This window comes from Hyperolius riggenbachi, chromosome 4 (assembly GCF_040937935.1).
Source record: "Hyperolius riggenbachi isolate aHypRig1 chromosome 4, aHypRig1.pri, whole genome shotgun sequence".
Taxonomy (NCBI): Eukaryota; Metazoa; Chordata; class Amphibia; order Anura; family Hyperoliidae; genus Hyperolius; species Hyperolius riggenbachi.
In genome coordinates this window covers 309585458-309605752 of record NC_090649.1, presented here as the reverse complement: position 1 = coordinate 309605752, position 20295 = coordinate 309585458, and the positions used below count along the sequence as shown (strand labels likewise).

The following is a 20295-nucleotide window of genomic DNA, read 5'->3' as shown; positions in this document are numbered from 1 at the left end:
CGCAGGCGGCAGAAGGTTAACTATAGTACGAAGCTGTTACATGAAGAAGGAAGAGCCATGCAGACCACATGTAGGAAAAGAATCACCGCTTGCTGCAGAGACCTACTGCACTGCTGGTGAGACTTCTACATTACTAATCAGATCTTCGTGAACTGAAGCAAATTTTTTGGGTAAATTACTGAATTATTGCGTATAAAAATGTTTAGTGTATTTGGAAAAATTCTAAACTACAGACTGGTATTTTACCAACCTTTTTTTTTCTGAGCAGCCTTGGTGAGTTTAAGTCACTAAGTGAAAGTAAGTGAAATTACCTTTTGACTGCCTGAGAGCAGTTCATACCTTTCTTTTAGCTTTCGTTGAGCATTGGCAGTAAGAAACGGTGAAAGTGAAACCCCTATGCTTAAAGGGAACCTTAACTGAACAATTGCCTGGGGCTATTACCAGCCCCCTGCAGCACTCCTGTGCCCTCGGAGCCGCTCTGGAATCCTCCGGTCCCTCGCTGTCACTTAGTTTCGTTTTTGACGACTCACCAGTCGGCCGGCCGCCATGCGTATTATTGGACGCATTCCCTACTGCAATTAGCGCTGTTGCGGACCGCAACGCGTACAAAAATATCTACGCGTGCGGAATTTGGCAACGCGTATTTTTGTATGCGTTGTGGTCCGCAACAGCGCTAATTGCAGTAGGGAATGCGTTCAATAATACGCATGGCGGCTGGCCGACTGGTGAGTCGTCAAAAATGAAACTAAGTGACAGCGGGGGACCGGAGGATTCCAGAGTGGCTTTGAGGGCACAGGAGTGCTGCAGGGGGCTTGTAATAGCCCCAGGTAAATGAAACTATTTACCCCCGTTCAGTTAAGGTTCCCTTTAAGATGCAGTGAATAGGCAGTATATTGAGCATTGGCTTCAGCTTCCACGTAAGTGAAACATTGGTACAGGTGACCTGCTGGACAGGCAGTTTTTTGGGTTGTAGCAGTGAACCCAATAGGATAATGATGAAAGCACCAACTTGACTAGTGCTGAATCTAAACATATGCATGCAACCGCACTAAAGAGGCCACATGTGCAGGAACTGGCAGACAGGACTTCACATTCCACGATTGCAATGGATCTAACATATACAGTTTGTGTAGCTTGCTGGTGTCACTAGGGCAGTAAATGGCTGCATGGTCTCAATTCACTCAGGGCTCTTTCACACCAGAGCCCTTTACTGCGTTGTAACGCAAAGGCAGTTCTTTGCGTTAACCAAGGTAAAATGAAAGTCCATAGACTTTCATTTTACCTTTCACTCCCGACGCTGCGGTTCGGTGCGTTGCGGTTCTGACGCACCCGGGAGCGTCGATCCGCCTTCCGTCAAGTTCAATTAATAGCTACTGATTGCGTCGCACTGCAGATTCCAGACGACACGCCGCAGGGCATATAACGCATGCAGGAAACTGCTCCTGCACGCGTTGATAGATGTGAAAGAGGCCGAAGCATTACTACATTCGGTAATGCAGAAAACAGCTGATTTTACTGATCACCTTGTCGAATGCCAATTCATTAAACCTATCATTGAAAAGCAAAATGACAGACTGTGAGGTAAAAATTTCAATTCACAAAGCTTAAAGCATTCGGTAAATCAAGCAAAAGTGTTTGGTATTTAACTCCAGCTCTGACCAGCCGATAACTCACACTCTCCATGCGGTAACATATTGACAGCCACACAGCCCTGCTTCTCACCTGATTTGGTCTTATACCACGGAGGGCGGGACTTCAGTCCGGCAGAACAGGGGAAGATAACATTTCATAAGGCTTTTCTGCATCCCTTTAGATGTGAATATCTGTATGCTCTTATACAGAAGAGAACATCTCCAGGATCCGCTCCTACCTGTCCCCTTTCACCACCAAAGTCCTCGTCCATGCTCTTGTCATCTCTTGCCTAGACTATTGCAATTCTCTGTTGTCTGACCTCCCCTTTAACCGTATTACCCCCTTCAATCGGTAATGAATGTGGCAGCCAGACTTGACAAACTCTTCTCATCGGAGCACCTCTACAACTCCCCTCTGTAAAGCCTTCCACTGGCTCCCCATCCGCTTCAGGATTAATTTCAAAATTATGTTCTTGGCCTACAAATCGGTGCATAGGACCTGCCCGACCTACATATTTTATCTTGTCCACAGGCATATACGGGACCGCTCCCTACAATTTTTTAACAACCTGCACCTGCTCGCATCATGTGTATCTCACTCCCATGCATGATTGCAGGACTTCACTAGGGCTGCCCCCACTTTCTGAAACTCTCTCCCACTAGCCATCAGACTCGCCCCCATATTAATACCTTCAAACGAGACCTCAAGACTCGCCTTTTCATGCTCTCATACTCCCCTACATCCGCACCATAATACGTTCTGCAGGGCACACTCTCAACAGACACCCCTATTGTCTCTATCCCCACCCTTTAGATTGTAAGCCTCTGGCAAAGCCCTCCTTCCTAGTGTTTCCAGCTTGATTATTCAATCTTATGGTCTGTCACCCCTCTAGTAGCTAGAACAGTCTCTATTTTGACCAGACACTGAACTACTGTTATCAAATTATTTAATGATCTTGTTTTGTTGTGAGCTCCTTGTATGTACTACCTTGTATGTTAAAGAGACACTGAAGCGAAAAAAAAATGATATTATGATTTGTATGTGTAGCACAGCTAAGACATAAAACATTAAGATCAGATACATCAGTGTAATTGTTTCCAGTACAGCAAGAGTTGAGAAACTCCAGTTGTTATCTCTATGCAAACAAGCCATTAAGCTCTCCAACTAAGTTAGTCGTGGAGAGGGCTGTTATCTGACTTTTATTATCTCAACTGTTCCTGGACTGTTTACTTTTCCTCTGCTAGAGGAGAGGTCATTACTTCATAGACTGCTCTGAAAGACTCATTTTGAATGCTGAGTGTTGTGTAATCTGCACATATTATAGAATGATGCAATGTTAGAAAAAACACTATATACCTGAAAATAAAAGTATGAGAATATTTTCTTTACTGCTAATCTTCTAGTAATTATTCATAGTACACAACCAATTCACTATATCGTATTTTTTTTTCGCTTCAGTGTCTCTTTAACCCATTTATCTATTGTGCAGCGCTGCGTTATATGTTGGCGCCTTATAAATACAATAAATAATGCCGGGGATGCATGCACCTACTCGTGCACAGACTGACCGCTTCCTGCCTGACCTGCTTCACAGCTGGTAAATGAGACTTGCGTGCAGGGCTTGGTGGAATTAAGCGTGCTCAGTTAATTACCAAACTTCTACCGCATGGGGGGTAATCTTGGTGAATTTAAAAAAAAAAAAAGGAACTGAATGCGGTAATTTACCGACCTAAACTATTTTACCGAATTGCCCTCAGTTAATTGAGGCCAATGTGCTATGCTCACTGATGTGAATGCTGAAGAGACCCAACATGTTTACTTGATTCAAAAAGTAGCTGCATGGGCCTCTTTATTGTTCTCATTGGGCCTGTAAGGTTAGAAAATCAAACTGAATGGTTGCATGAAGAGTTCCTCAGTCAGGCTTTTTCAGTAATGAAATCATGTGCTAGTTATATTGACCTGTACTGGACTATACTCCGTTGTATTTATCATCTTTTTTTTACTGATAATAATCAACAAACCCCACTGCTAACCTTCCACAGTACTGCATACTGTTGGGGGTGTGAAGCTAGAAATTTGCTGAAAATAGGCACTGCTGATATTGAGCTGACTGACCACAAGAGGGCACCCAAGTCTACCAATATTCGCAGCTCTGCCAGACTTTGTGAATGGAGCCTGAATTCCTACAAACAGTAACAAGTCCTAAACAATCACAAATGGAAGAAGTAAGATTAGAAAGATTATTTCGCTTGTTAGAAAGGGAAAGTGTTCCCCACTCTGGCTTTATTAACACTATAAAAAAAAAGAATTTGTATCGCTATGGAGATTTTGGTCAATCCTTCCTTGTCAGTGGCCTTAAAGGGATACTTAAGTCAAGGGGCAAAAATGAGTTTAACTCACCTGGGGCTTTCCTCAGCCCCCTGCAGCCGATCGGTGCCCTCGCAGCCCCGCTCTGATGTTCCTGGACCCGGCCAGGAGGCCGCAATAGCAGCATAGGGGGCGATATTATGGCTGGGAAAGCAGAAAATCACTCGCGTTCCCATGCCTGTCGGCCGGTGACGGCGAAACCGGAAGTCGCCGCCGGCGGGTCCAGGAGCATCAGAGCGGGACTGCGAGGGCACCGATCGGCTGCAGGGGGCTAAGGAAAGCCCCAGGTGAGTTAAACTCATTTTTGCCCCTTGACTTAAGTATCCCTTTAATGAGATGCAAATAAATCTGAGCTAATGCAAGATTATGCAAATGTATGCAGTAAGAAAATCTACTAATTTGAAATCCAGCAAAGGTGGAATTTAATTGGTGTATACATTCTGTATGCAAATTTATGCAGATTGAAATAGACCAATTAAATTCCAACTTCTCGTGGAAAAGAGGCCCTAGTTTTAAGAGCCTCTAGCCACCATGGGATCCACTGTATACTCACTATTTAAAGATAGTGCTCCAGGTTATTTAACTAAAATAAGCAGCAGTCAAGTGTGCTTGAGTAGCCACTACCAGGCTTTCCCCCTGAAGGGGGAAACTCCGAACCATGTTGTGTTTAGCAATCTAAAAAATAAACGCAACCTTGACACCTTTGGAGTGCCTCCTTCACGTCTGTATTATTAAACTAAAATAAGTATGCTGACAGTGATGGCTTACTAGAAGTTTTTACTGACCCATATTTGAACTTTTGCAGCTGTATATTAAACATTTTTAATGTAATGTTTCATTTTTGCCTCATGTTAACTTGCACTTTTATTACTTTTGTTTTGTTATATGTTGTCCAATACATTTTAGCTATACAGTAAGGCCCAGTGCACACCGAGCGGTTTCCTGCTGCACGTTTGCGGTTTGCAGAAGCGTTTCTGCCTCAATATAAAGAATAGGAAAAGCTCAAACCGCTCTGGCAAATGCTAGATCAGAGCGGTTTTCCAGGCGTTTGTTACAGAAGCTGTTCAGTAACCGCTTTTACTGTAACAAATATTTATAATCTGCTACACCAAAAAGCTCCCAAAACTGCTCGGCATGTTTAGAAAACGTCTCTAAACATGCCTAGAATCCCTCTGAAATCTGCTCCAAAAACGTCTAGCGTTCTGAGGACCTGCTAGCAGTTTTGGTGTGCACTGGGCCTTACTGCTCACTAAGCATTGTTTGTACAAATGTAGCAGTACAAAGTCAAGGATCTCTAAGGAACAAGACCGATGCCTGCTTTTACTCTGCATAGGTGACAGCTAGGGCCAACTCACACAGGTGTTTTATAGATTCAACAACTTGCAACGTAGGATCTGGGATGAGTGTTCGCAATCTTTCGGCAGTGGGGGCTTTGTAGCAGATTCTTTTAAAGAGACTCTGAAGCGAGAATAAATCTCGCTTCAGAGCTCATAGTTAGCAGGGGCATGTGTGCCCCTGCTAAACAGCCGCTATCCCGCGGCTAAACGAGGGTCCCTGACCCCCCGAAATCCCCTCCGAGCAGCGGGGATCTCTTCCGGATAGAGGCAGGGCTAACCGCCGCAGCCCTGCCCCACGCGCGTCTGTCAGCGCGTATCTCCGCCTCTCCCCCGCCCCTCTCAGTCTTCCTTCACTGAGAGGGGCTGGGGAGAGGCGGCGATGCGCCGCTGATAGACGCGACTGGAGGCAGGGCTGCAGCCGTTAGCCCTGCCTCTAGGAGCAGCAAAATCTACGACCAATTTGGTTGTTGATTTTGCGGGGGGTGGTTTGGGGGTGAAGGGACCTCCGTTTAGCCATGGGATAGCGGTGTTTTAGCAGGGGCACACGTGCCCCTGCTAACTATGACCTCTGAAGCGAGAATTATTCTCCCTTCAGTGTCTCTTTAAGAATTGGGAGCTTACTGGTCCTATAATCATATAATTATGCACAGATGCACTCCTGCCATTTGACAGTTTCTTTTCCACAAACTGTTTCTAGGCAGTGAAATGCCTCTCAAACTCTCACAACTGCTCACTGCTGCCTGATAACTGCTTGCTGAGCACACAACTCAACAGTTCGTGGAAAAGAGGCCTAAAACTGCACAGTGAGGCCTGGTTTTTTACAGACAGTTGAATTGTGTGCTCAGCAAGCAGTTGTGAGCGTTTGAGAGTCATTTCAATGCTTATCAACTGTCCTTAAAAAAAGAGGCCTTAGCAAGCAAGCAGCAACTACTCATGCTACAGTCATTCTGCCAGTAATCTTCTAGATTAAGGCCTCTTTTCTATGGACTGTTGAGCTGTGTGCTCAGCAAGCAGTTTCCTAGCAACCGTGAGCAGTTACCAGGCAGCAGTAAGCAGTTACCAAGCAGCAGCGAGCAGTTTTGAGAGTTTGAGAGGCATTTCACTGCCTATCAATAGCCTGTGGAAAAGGGGCCTTAAAGGGAACCTGTTCTGAGTAAAATTATTTAAAATAAACACATGAGGTAACTTCAAATGAACATTACGTAGTTACCTTGCCATCAGTTCCTCTCAGAAGCTCACCATTTTCTTCTGACAATGATCCCTTCCAGTTCTGACAACATTTTGTCAGAACTGAAATATATCAGTTGCTGTCAGTTATAGCTGAGAGGAGAACTGATGTGTCCATGTTTGCCTATGGCTCAAGTGGCGATGTTACAGTTTAACTGTGTGCTGACCAGAAAGCTGTTATGGGGTAGTGGCCATTTTCAAAATGGAGGACAGAGAATTTAATTGATCACAGTGGACGAACAGGATGCAGGAGAGGAAAAAAAGATTGATAAGTAGAGTACACGGGAGGTAAGTAAGACTTGTGCATGTTTATTTTGACTAATTTTAAGTTCAGGTTTTTTTTAAGCTGGCTACACACCATACAATTAAAAGATCAAATTTTACACCAATTGGATAAATAAGATTGGTTGTCCTGGGAGATCGAAAGCTTTTGTTTTCAATCAAGAAAGCCAATCAAATTTAATGGTTTTTTTTGTTTGTTTTGTTTTTCTTTTCTTTTTTGAGATTGGACATGTTGGAAAATTCAGACCAATTTTATCAAGAATTGTATGTTGTGTGATGGATTGTGAAATTGTATTCAACCAGAAAAACATTTAACTATTAACTAGATACTTTATTCACTTTTTTTCTCTTGATTTTTCTACCCAACCAATTTTTCAGAGTTTACGATTTTTTTATCCAGAAATTGCATTAATCTCGAAAATACGTGTGTGGTACCTCAAAGATTCTGATTTAAAATTTCCGATCAATTGGAAAATTGGATCGAAATGATCGAATCAAAATTAAAAAAAAATTGTATGGTGTGTGGCCACCTTAAGGCTTGGTTCACACAAAAAACTGTGTCAAGTCCCTGTCAGTTTTTGACAGTTGGCATCAGTTTTGTATGTGTTTCTATGGCTGTGTTCACGCATAAATCTGTACATTTCTGGTCTGATCCAGTCCTGACAGTTTTTTTTATCAGTTTGTATGTATTTCTATGGCTGTGTTCACGCATAAATCTGTACATGTCTAGTCCTGGTCTGTCAGTTTTGCAGCACTTTGTATGTGTTTCTATGGCTGTGTTCACACATAAAAGGTGTACATTTCCATTCCAGTCAGGTAAAACTAATAGAAAATGGATGCAAAAGCGATTCATAGCTGAAAGGACAGGCCAGTGCTGGACCGGACCAGAAATGTGCAGGTTTATGTGTGAACCAGGCCTAAACGAAGGTTGTAAATATGCACAGACCCAGAAGCACCTGTGGGCGGTGCATGTGTGGGTGGCAACTTAGTGTGGGCAGCACAGCTGTGAATGTCAGCTTAGTGTGGCGGTTGTTGTATGTGCATTAAGCGTGCAATTCTTTTGAGAATTGTGGGTTTCCTGGTTTCCACTAACCAGAAGCCCTTCTACACAGACAGCTGACAGCAGTACAATTTGACTGTTAGCAGCTCCTGTGTATCCACTAGACTGTTTCAGCAGTCTGCAGGCATTCAGCAGCAGCTGCTCTTAGATGTGACTTGCAACGTTTTTTAGCCAGACAGCATTCACACACCGTTTCAAATGCTGACATGCTTGTAGTTATAAACCCCTCCATTCGGTTGCAATATAAAGGAACCAGAAGGTGGCTGCTCCTGGCAAATGGGCAGCTGCACAGCAAGGTTTTTGAGAGAGCCCTAAGGCCCCGTTCACACTTGCGGTTTTGCTAAAACCGCACCGGATGTCCGGACCGCACCGGAGCCGGATCGGACCTGACCCGTACGGTTCCAGTCCGGATCCGGTCCAGATCCGGTCCGGTTGCATACGGTTTCCGTGCGGTATGAACACGGTTGCGGTCCGGATTCTTAAAGAGATAACAACCTGTATAAATACCTGGGGTTCTGGGAGGTCAGCAGAAGCTCTGGGGTCATTGTTGGAGACAGCTGGACGTGTGGAGACCATCCTTGGATACAGAGACAGCAGTTGGGACCATGGATCCAGTCATTTTTTACGCTTATTACCTGGGAATTCTCTCCTTCCTGTTGTTTACCTACTACTATGTGGGGAGAAGGCGTGCTCCTCGCAGGAGATGGTGGGTGCACCCTCTACTAGCCAGGAGGCAGAGGAAGGGAGAGTTCCAGGCCCTCTACCGGGACCTCAGACGACACCCACAGAAGTTCTACAGCTACACTCGGATGTCTATTCCCCTGTAAGTATCTAGGCCTAAATACACCAACCCCCACCATCCCTAAACACCCCACCCTCACCCCCACAACACTTCATCCCTGTATACCTAGCTAAACACACCACCCTGACCCCCACACCCCTGTATACCTAGCTATACACTACACCCCCACCCTCCACAACACTCCCAAACCTCTGTAAACACACCTCCCCCATCCTCCACCCAACACCTTGTCCCACAACATAATTTACAGCTTCTTCCTTTCCATCTCCTGACAGGTTTGATACCCTTTTGGAGATGGTGAAGGATGACCTTAGAAAGAAGGATACCACGTTCAGGAGAGCAGTCACACCACAAGAACAACTACTCATCACACTGAGGTATGTAAAAACAAATTTTTTTATTGCAAAAACAACCACTTTCCAACATGGAAACATTCTTCCAACATGGAAGACAAAAAATAACATATCTATGGTATAGCCCGGTCAGTTTTAAGGAACACCAACCACCAACTTTGTGCTGGAAGAGTTGCAGGGCATAGCTGCCCAAGTGTCTTTCGGGGACACCAGTCCCTAATATTAAAGTGCTTCAAAAACCTAACCACTGGCACAGGACCCTCTGAGCCATGGATGAAGGACACAGGTCAGTGAAAAGGCTAGGCCTCTCACTGACCAGTGTAGGTGTCCTTCATCCATGGCTCCAAGGGTCTTGTGCAAGTGATTAGGAACAAGAACAAAGTGAGGAGCAAGAGGAACCGATGGCAGAGGAGCAGGACTACAGGTAGTGTCTTTCGGGGACACCAGGCCCTAAATTTTTAGTGCTTCTAAAACCTAACCACTGGCACAGGACCCTCTGAGCCATGGATGAAGGACACAGGTCAGTGAAAAGGCTAGGCCTCTCACCGACCAGTCAAGGTGTCCTTCATCCATGGTTCAAAGGGTCTTGTGCAAGTGGTTAGGAACAAGAACAAAGTGAGGAGCAAGAGGAACCGATGGCAGAGGTGCATGACTACAGGTGCAGTGCAACAGGCACAAGGTTGTGACCCAGGTAGTGTCTTTCGGGGACACCAGGCCCTAAAATTGAAGTGCTTTAAAAACCTAACCACTGGCACATGACCCTCTGAGCCATGGATGAAGGACACAGGTCAGTGAAAAGGCTAGGCCTCTCACCGACCAGTGTAGGTGTCCTTCATCCATGGTTTCAAGGGTCTTGTGCAAGTGATTAGGAACAAGAACAAAGTGAGGAGCAAGAGGAACCGATGGCAGAGGAGCAGGACTACAGGTAGTGTCTTTCGGGGACACCAGGCCCTAAATTGTTAGTGCTTCTAAAACCTAACCACTGGCACAGGACCCTCTGAGCCATGGATGAAGGACACAGGTCAGTGAAAAGGCTAGGCCTCTCACCGACCAGTCAAGGTGTCCTTCATCCATGGTTCAAAGGGTCTTGTGCAAGTGGTTAGGAACAAGAACAAAGTGAGGAGCAAGAGGAACCGATGGCAGAGGTGCATGACTACAGGTGCAGTGCAACAGGCACAAGGTTGTGACCCAGGTAGTGTCTTTTGGGGACACCAGGCCCTAAAATTGAAGTGCTTTAAAAACCTAACCACTGGCACAGGACCCTCTGAGCCATGGATGAAGGACACAGGTCAGTGAAAAGGCTAGGCCTCTCACCGACCAGTGTAGGTGTCCTTCATCCATGGCTCCAAGGGTCTTGTGCAAGTGATTAGGAACAAGAACAAAGTGAGGAGCAAGAGGAACCGATGGCAGAGGAGCAGGACTACAGGTAGTGTCTTTCGGGGACACCAGGCCCTAAATTTTTAGTGCTTCTAAAACCTAACCACTGGCACAGGACCCTCTGAGCCATGGATGAAGGACACAGGTCAGTGAAAAGGCTAGGCCTCTCACCGACCAGTCAAGGTGTCCTTCATCCATGGTTCAAAGGGTCTTGTGCAAGTGGTTAGGAACAAGAACAAAGTGAGGAGCAAGAGGAACCGATGGCAGAGGTGCATGACTACAGGTGCAGTGCAACAGGCACAAGGTTGTGACCCAGGTAGTGTCTTTCGGGGACACCAGGCCCTAAAATTGAAGTGCTTTAAAAACCTAACCACTGGCACATGACCCTCTGAGCCATGGATGAAGGACACAGGTCAGTGAAAAGGCTAGGCCTCTCACCGACCAGTGTAGGTGTCCTTCATCCATGGTTTCAAGGGTCTTGTGCAAGTGATTAGGAACAAGAACAAAGTGAGGAGCAAGAGGAACCGATGGCAGAGGAGCAGGACTACAGGTAGTGTCTTTCGGGGACACCAGGCCCTAAATTTTTAGTGCTTCTAAAACCTAACCACTGGCACAGGACCCTCTGAGCCATGGATGAAGGACACAGGTCAGTGAAAAGGCTAGGCCTCTCACCGACCAGTGAAGGTGTCCTTCACCCATGGCTCCAAGGGTCTTGTGCAAGTGATTAGGAACAACAAAGTAAGGAACAAGAGGAATCAAAGGCACAGGTGCAGGACTACAGGTGCAGTGCAACAGGCACAAGGTTGTGACCCAGGTAGTGTCTTTCGGGGACACCAGGCCCTAAAGTTCAAGTCCAGCAAAAACAAAAGTTCCCTGACATGGTCATCTGAACACCTCTGAACCTTGGTTGAAGGAGATGGGGCAGGGAAAAGGTTGGGCTAAAAAGCCCTGGGATGGTATCCTTCCTCCGAGGATCGGAGGTATTCAGAGGAGCATGTCCAGGAACAATTTGACTTTTTTTTTCAAATTGTATCGGCACCACTACTAGAAAAGGTGGGAGTTGCTGCCTGGAAATCTGGACTCTCTTGGGTGCTGGTCGTGGATGAGCTGGACCCTGACAGCGGTGGCCCATATTGACTGCCTCTGTAGCCGGTGTACATCTGTGATGATTGCCAGGTGGGCACCGCTGTTGGTTGTGGGGGGTCTAAAAATTGGTGGTTGCAATAATGGCGTGTCCATGTGTTGTTTGATCACCTCCAGCAAAGTGGAATGGCACGCCATCATGTTTTGGGAAGGCACCTTTTCCAAATATGGTATTAGAGACATCACAGTGTGAAAACACGGGTGTGCCTGCAATTTCAGTAGTTCCTTGCTTTGTTGATGCATTTGCTGCATCATGTTCTGCAGCTGGCCCACCGACTGATGATGCTGCGCACGCAGTTGGTCGATTTCTCCTCTGTGCATCTCATGCATTATTTTAAGCTCGTCCCTGTAGTGCCCATGTACAGCGTCGAGCTCACATTGCAGTGAAGTGATGTGGGACTTGTACTGCTCCATGATATGGCCCCTGTCCTCATCTTGCAACTGCCGGGTTATGAGAGTTTGGTGGCTCTGAAGAATCCCGAGAAGTCCGGAGACAGCCCCGGACATCTCGGACTCTGTCTCTCTCCTTGTTGGGGGGAGGGTACCTCGACGCCTCACTGGTGGGGTGGTCCTCACTGGTGGTGTGGCAGCATCTTCCCGTCCTCTGGCCTGTGTCGGGGTTGCCCTGCGCGCTGGTTGTGCTGCAGTCTCTTGGTGCTCCTCACTTTGTTCTTGTTCCCCTGGATCTTCCATAGCGGTCGATTGTGGAGGTGCAGCTTCTTCCACACTCGGTCCTGCAACCTCAACATCCAAACTCTCTTCTACCAAGTCATCATCAAAGGAGAGAGCTGGGATAGCTAAGGACTCCCTCCTCCTACTCCTCTCCTCGGGGCAATAGGTTACATCGGCGACGTCATCATCCACCAAGCTCTCCTCACTGCTGAACCGTGCCTCCTGGGTCGGTTCCTCTTGCTCCAAATTGTCTTCAGTCCTGTAGATAAAAACAATATATATTGGTGTGCCAAACAGCATGTGGCGTCAATTCACAGAGCTAGCAAACACTAGCAAACACTTTATCAACCGTTTCTACCAAACATTTGATAAAGCTTGTGAGAAAAGTTTGCTAGCCATGGGAATTGAGGCCAGTTTATAGCAATACATGGCCGAAGTCATGGTAGTTGTCTGCTAAAATGAGCTCTCAGTTCCTGCCCACAGTAGTGGTACTTACAGTCTAGGTTCCAGGCTTGCATTGATGAAAGACAATTGCTTGGCAAATTGGTAGTCTTTTTGTCGCTTTCCCCCGCCACTGCCACTTCGTTCGGCAAGTTTTTTCTTCCGTAGCCATTTCACGTATGCATCACGTATATTGCGCCACCTTGTCTTGAACCTTTCTCCTGTAACGACATGAAAAATTGATTTCGATTATTTCTCTTGTAGGTACATCGCAACTGGACAAACATATACATCGCTACATGTCACATTTCGTATTGGGAAGAGCACGGTGGCAGGCATCGTCGTGAGGACTTCGAGGATCCTTTGGACGCGACTGAGGGCCAGATACATGCCTGTGCCGGACACCACAAAATGGGAGGAGATCGCCCAGGGCTTCTGGACCGAGTGCAAGTTTCCTAATTGTGTTGGCGCACTGGATGGGAAACACATCCGGATTCAGAAACCCGTGGGGAGTGGCAGCCATTATTTCAACTATAAAAAATACTTCAGCATTGTTCTAATGGCAGTGGCAGATGCGGACTACAAGTTTGTGTACGTGGACGTGGGGTCGTACGGTAGTTCCAATGACTCTGGAATTTTCCAGCGTACGACCCTTTGCCGGCTGATGGAGGAAGGCAGACTGCGTCTCCCCCGTGACAGACCCTGGCCTGGGACAAGGGCACCGGCCTACCCCTATGTGTTTGTGGGGGACGAGGCCTTCGCCCTGTCCGACCATGTAATGCGTCCGTACCCAGACAGGGGACTTGATGCCAGCCAGCTACACTTCAATGCTCGGTTGAGCCGTGCAAGGAGAATGGTGGAGTGCACATTTGGGATCCTGGTGTCAAAGTGGAGGGTGTTCCACACGCCCATGCTGCTGAAACCGGGCAACGCAGTTGTCGTGGTGAAGGCAGCATGCATCCTCCACAACTTTGTGCGGCAGGAGGAAAGAGAGACTCCGGAACCCCCGAATGTGCTTCCACTAATGCCCCTGCGGAGGTATGCAACCAGGCCAAGGGTAGTGTCACTGCGGAACAGGGACCAACTGAGACTTTATTTTACCACACCACCAGGACGAGGGTGAATGTTTGGTTTTTAATATGTTTTGTTGAAATGTGTTTATTTTGGAGTTTCAAGTTTTTAAGTGATTTTAAATGTCTTAATTTTTTACAATAAATTGATGTTTAATAATTGGTCATTGTGTATGTTTTATGTGCACATCGCAGATGGGTGGGAGACATCACAGGTGGGTGGGAGACATCACAGGTGGGTGGGATACATCACAGGTGGGTGGGATACATCACAGGTGGGGTACAGGTGGGTGGGATACATCACAGGTGGGTGGGATACATCACAGGTGGGTGGGATACATCACAGGTGGGGTACAGGTGGGTGGGATACATCACAGGTGGGTGGGATACATCACAGGTGGGGTACAGGTGGGTGGGATACATCACAGGTGGGTGGGATACATCACAGGTGGGGTACAGGTGGGTGGGATACATCACAGGTGGGTGGGATACATCACAGGTGGGTGGGATACATCACAGGTGGGGTACAGGTGGGTGGGATACATCACAGGTGGGTGGGATACATCACAGGTGGGTGGGATACATCACAGGTGGGTGGGATACATCACAGGTGGGTGGGATACATCACAGGTGGGGTACAGGTGGGTGGGATACATCACAGGTGGGTGGGATACATCACAGGTGGGTGGGATACATCACAGGTGGGGTACAGGTGGGTGGGATACATCACAGGTGGGTGGGATACATCACAGGTGGGGTACAGGTGGGTGGGATACATCACAGGTGGGTGGGATACATCACAGGTGGGGTACAGGTGGGTGGGATACATCACAGGTGGGGTACAGGTGGGTGGGATACATCACAGGTGGGTGGGATACATCACAGGTGGGTGGGATACATCACAGGTGGGGTACAGGTGGGTGGGATACATCACAGGTGGGGTACAGGTGGGTGGGATACATCACAGGTGGGGTACAGGTGGGTGGGCCACGGGTGGGTGGGCAACACGTGGGTGACACAAATCCATAGCAAAAGTGGAATACATCACAAGCTAACCACAAGCCCCCCCAAAAACTTCTAGTCAACATACCCTCTGTGCCTTGCTGTCTCTTGCTCAAGTGCTCAAAGTCCTCCACATACAGCTTGGCAATTTTTTTCCACAGGCCTCTGCATTTTTTGATGTTGCTGTGGTCCGCATCCCCCTTGTCCCACAGGGCTGGTACCTGCTGCACCTGTAGGATGAGGTCTTCTGATGTGTAGGGCCTCACCCCCTCGTTATCAGACATATCGTCAGACATGTTGCTGCCAAAGAGCTCCAGCATGAAGTCACTGCTGCTCCACTCTGTGAACGCTGGTGACATGTGGTCCCCATCCAAAATGGCCACCATACCATAGAGTCAGCATAGGAAGTGTGGTATAACATCCGGTTTTTATAGCCAGTGTGTTGTGCGCTCTCCGGTTCTCATTGGTTTCCATTGGCCGGATGCAACATTCCGGCTCCGGTCCGGATACGTCAGCCGGACCAAAAAATAGCGCATGTTGGAACGGACGCCGGAGTCCGGATCCGGTCCGGACGAAACGGACGCATGTGAACGGTCGCATAGACTTTCATTGCTATGCCGTGCGTCCGTTTCGTCCGGTCCGCATGCGGTCCGGCTCCGGCACGGCTCCGGCACGGCGATTCCGGATAGCAACCGCTAATGTGAACCGGGCCTACCTGTTCTTCACTTAATTAGCTGTAGGATAATAATCATCCGCTAGTAGCCTTGATTAGCTCAATTTCATGTGACATGGACCTTACAGTGGAGAATAGTCACTGAGATGCAAATAATTACGACATGCAAATATAATGCAGAACCGTTTGCATCTCATTGAACGTTTCTACATTACAGCCTGTTTTGTCTAATTTGCCTCCCCTTTATAATGAAATTTGAAGCCGTGTACAAAGCACTTTATAAATGTGTTTTTCTAAAAATGCCAAACACGTTATAGTCAAGCTTTCTCTTAGGCCTCTTTCACAGTGGGACATTAAAGTCGCACGTTATAAAAAAATTATAACGCAGACTAACGCACAGCAATACAAATTCTGTGCGACATTCACAGTGCACACGTTGCGTTGTGTGTAACGTGTAGCAATATTTAGAAAGTGCTGCATGCTGTGCGCTTAGAAATAAATCTGCTGCGTTGTGTGTTGCTCAGTAAGGTTTGTTTTTTTTAAATGTAACGCATGCACAACGAAAATGGTGCACCAAGAGACACAACGCAGTGCAAAATAACTTCCAATTTCATAACCTACATGCGTTGCGTTAGGGCACGTTGTGCGACTTTAACGTCGCATCAAACGCAATGTCCCACTGTGAAAGAGGCCTTAAAATAAAGCAAATTGTAAATAACAACTAATTTTGCTAGGAATATTTCTGCTTTGCTGTGTAATAAATGCCACAAATAAAAAAAAAAAAATTCAGTTAAAGTGTGACCGTTTCCCAGTTATTTCTTTCTCGGCTTCCTTCCCACATGGCATAAGGTAAATGGGGCATATCATAAAATGTAGTGTGTCTCAAATTAACAATTGCATGATTCTAGACAGCTGTGTGTAGGGCAGATAAGATGCAGAGAAAGTTGCCTAGATAATGATTCAGGCAACAGACAGCATGTTCTGTGTGGTGATACTGTAAGCAGTTGCATCACAACTGATGAAGTGTGAACTGTTCATACACTTTTGAGTCGCACCACGTTACAGTGCACTAACCGCTACAGCGCTTCATGTCAGTGTGAAAGTACCCTAAGGTACACACTATATATCTGTTGCATAGCAGAATAATTCTGCATGTCAACTCAGTGCCCGTACACTTCTATAGGCCTAAATGCATCTTTGCATTGTAACCGATCTTGCTATTGGAACTCGCTGCATGCAGGCTTTGAATTAGGCCCAGTGCACACCAAAACCGATAGCAGATCTGCAAACCGCTAGCGGTTTTGGGAGCAGATTTCAGAGCGATTCTAGGCATGTTTAGAGCGGATTTCTAAACATGCCTAGCGGTTTTGGCTGCATTTTTGTGTAGCAGATTACACAAATGGTTACAGTAAAAGCTGTACTGAACAGCTTCTGTAATAAAAACGCCTGGCAAACCGCTCTGAAGTAGCGTTTTTCAGAGCGGTTTGTGTTTTTCCTATCCTTTACATTGAGGCAGAAACGCTTCTGCAAACCACAAACGTGCAGCAGGAGGCACGTTTGCGGTTTGCTACAATCCTCAAACCGCCGGTGTGCACCATCTCATTGAGATACATTAACCGAGCGGTTTGACAGGCGGATGCGGCCGGCAGATCGCATCAAAAACCGCTCGGTGTGCACTGGGCCTTAGTGAGTGTAATAATGCATGCGGTTTTTATTGCACTTCCAACGCACATTAGAATACGTGCCTTAGGCAACATGTGCAATGTGAATCCAGCCTAGTTGCTTCCACTAAGGTGCTGTATCCATTTACGATTTAGACGAGGTGCCAGTGCTGAATTCAGAATCCAATAGCTGTGCCAATGCCATGCTATGGGGCAATGGATGCAATATCCCAAAAAATGCAGTAGACTATATATATTTTTTCTCTCTGCATGCAAATTGGAAGCAGCCTATTGATTTAAACAGGCTGCAATTCCGAATTCACAAGTGGGAAATGCTGCGAGTCCGCTACAGTGGAAACGTAGTTTTAAAGTACACCTGTAGGGGAAATAATGTGCCCCAGCAGGGTACTTACCTTGGGAGGGGGAAGCCTCTGGATCCTAATGAGGTTTCCCTGTCTCCCTCTGCAAGCCCAATCCAGCACTGGCAGCCCGGAGCACAAGCAGACAATAATATTTACTTTAGTCTGCAGACGCAGAAGTGGCTCTCTGCTCGGCCACTGGCAGAAATAGCAGAGCCCGATCAGGTCTGCTCTACTGCGCAGGCCCAACTGTCTGCACTTGCACAGTGGAGCACATCTAATCGAGCTCTGCTATTTCTGCCGGAGCCCATTGGAAAGCCACTACTGTGCTGCGCTTACTGCTAACAATCCCTTGTCAGTGGATCTTCGCGGGTCACAGCATGGGATCCCTCTGGTGACGAGGATTGGGAAGCCTCTTTAGGATCCAGAGGCTTCCCCCTCCCCAGATAAATACCCCTAAGGGCCCATTTACACTAGAGCGTTTTGCTGGCGATTTCGGAAAACGCTCAAGCGCTAGCGCTTTTTAAAGCGCTAGTGCAATAATACCCTATGGCGCCCGTTCTTACTTGGGCGATTTGCCGGCGATTAACGCAAACGTGTACCCTGCACTATTTTCAGGCGATTTCCAGACGATCGCGTTTCAGTGCTATAGAAGTGCTAAACGCGATCGCTAAAAAAAGAAAAAAAATCACCAAACAGTATTTTTCCGCGTTCAATGCAAAAAATCGCCATAGCAAAACGCTAGTGTTTTGCCTTTAGCAAGTGTGAATGGGCCCTTAGGGCACTTTGTTTCCTTTTCAGGTACACTTTAATCTATTTTCAGAATGGGCTGGATCGCACTTCCTTCAAAAGCAGTATTGCACTGGAGGGAAAAAGTTGCATTGCCCATTGTGTGCAGTGCAAAGCCTACAGTACAGAAGTATGCTTCACGCGACTGTTATGTGGTACCACACTGCATGTATCATGTTACTCCTACAGATTCCAATGTACTGCACTGCTAACGTCATTATGAACATACCATTACAATATAATTGAATTGCATTAGCAATTCTCTGACGTGGCAGTGTGAGGAACAAAATTTCAGCACATAATGAAAAGAATCCTATATAATAAATTCCCTGTTGCTAGGTTCTCCTATGTCCCTGTATCCGTATTTTGTGCATGCGCGGCACGTGGATGGACTTTAGAGAGCAGAGGAGGACAGGCGTCCGTGCATGAGCTTGGTAAGGGGTGGCAGCTGAGACCTAACACTGTTTTTTCAATAGTCGAGCCTTTTAACTAGTTTGCAATAATAAGCTATTGAAGCTGAGAATCACAGTGGATGCCACTGGGGGGTGGAGTAATCTCTTGGTACTGCTGGTAAGATAGGTAGCATTCACACTGTGTGCTGCCTCTTCACTGCCTCTTCTCCCAGTCCATTGGGGGAGGTCAGCAGCGTTACAATGCGAGTACCTTGTATGGCTACCCTTCCACTTTTTAAAACTCCTGCCTCCATATCAGCTAAGTATGGCTTAAAGGAGTCGCCACATGAAGATTTAGTGCCCATTTCCATTTGCGAATGGGAGCTGAAGGGAATGCGATGCGGCTATGCATCACTTCCGCTCCCATTCGCGTCACTTCCCCATCCCTCGAATGGAGGAGACAAGGACGGATGCGGGCGAGAATCTGCAGCATGCATATTCTCCGGAAAACCAGCACGCAATGAAAACTGTTCCATTGATGTGCTTTGGTTTCAGTACGGCAGCGGTGCAATGCAGCTATGTAGCTGCATTGCACTGCGTGTAGTGGAAACGGGCTCAGCTGGTGCTTGGCACAATAATTGGGTTGCCATAACAATCTGTCATGTAGAAAAAAGATACTTTTATCATCTTGCACTAATATTTGGGCCTGCGATGCGTACCTGCCAGTCACACAAGCCACAAATAACGAAAAAGAGCAAATATTACATGAAACGTTTCAAATCAGGATTTTGATTTCCTTACATTACTACTGTCCTTTTATACTCTAAAAATAAGCTATGCTAATGCTTAGGTACAGGACATAGTGTTTTAAAACTATAAAGTAAATAGATTTTTATAGGTTTGAATATCCGATTGACAAGAGGCAGAAAGTGTCAGGAATTTGTTTGATACAGAGGGAAGAGTAAGGGCATTTGTGTCTGCACACCTGCACTTAATTTATGATGGACACAGAGTTCATAGTCTTAACAACAAGAGCTGAGCAATAATTTGTTATTGTACCCAGGAGACCTAAGATCTTACCAAGGCATAATATATAGCAACTGTTTATTTGCATGAGGCTGTGCTATAACAATGAGTTGTGTGTTCTGTAAAGACAGGTGCTGGATTGTTTGTTACATACATGACACATGAAACAGACACTGCTGCTGCTTGTCAGAACAAGTATTTTTCCCCAAATAGCTGCTTCCAAGTATGTCATCATTTTGTATTTTAATAAATCCGCTGAAAATAAACATTTCTTCCTCTTGCTCAATGCTCCTCTTCCAGCTCTTTTTTTTTTTTTTTTGTAACTTAACTTTAACTTTTTTTTTTTAACTTAATCTGGGACTGTCCCCCTATCTCCGTGTTCTGGAAACAGTGCAGTTCCTACATGACAAAATGGAATGCCCTGTGAAGATGGACCCGGCCTCTTTCACAGTGCGATGTTAAAGTCGCACATTAAAATAACATTTAGGCTGGTTTCACAGTGGGACGTTACAGGCGCACGTTAGAGCAGCCTGTAACGCAGCCCACCGCACAGTAATGAAAAATCAATGGGGCTGTTCACAGTGCGGACGTTGCGTTACATTGTAACGCTGCGTCACAAGACAACGTACT

The 20295-nt window shown here is 46.5% G+C and overlaps 1 protein-coding gene across 1 annotated transcript; it reads left to right on the top strand.

Moving 5' to 3' along the window:
- The first annotated feature begins 7264 nt into the window (after positions 1 to 7264).
- Positions 7265 to 13816, top strand: LOC137570776 (uncharacterized). The gene is made up of 2 exons (XM_068279493.1): positions 7265 to 9084; positions 12958 to 13816. Exons 1-2 carry the CDS (start codon positions 9002 to 9004, stop codon positions 13814 to 13816), a joined length of 942 nt encoding a protein of 313 aa, XP_068135594.1. The 5' UTR covers positions 7265 to 9001.
- Positions 13817 to 20295: the final 6479 nt, after the last annotated feature.

What these genes read in the sequence shown, in the direction of transcription:
- LOC137570776 (XM_068279493.1), top strand. Translation starts at nt 9,002, where the DNA reads ATGGTGAAGGATGACCTTAGAAAGAAGGATACCACGTTCAGGAGAGCA. An exon ending in CAACTACTCATCACACTGAG is followed by an intron (nt 9,085 to 12,957) that starts GTATGTAAAAAC and finishes TTTCTCTTGTAG; the next exon opens with GTACATCGCAACTGGACAAA.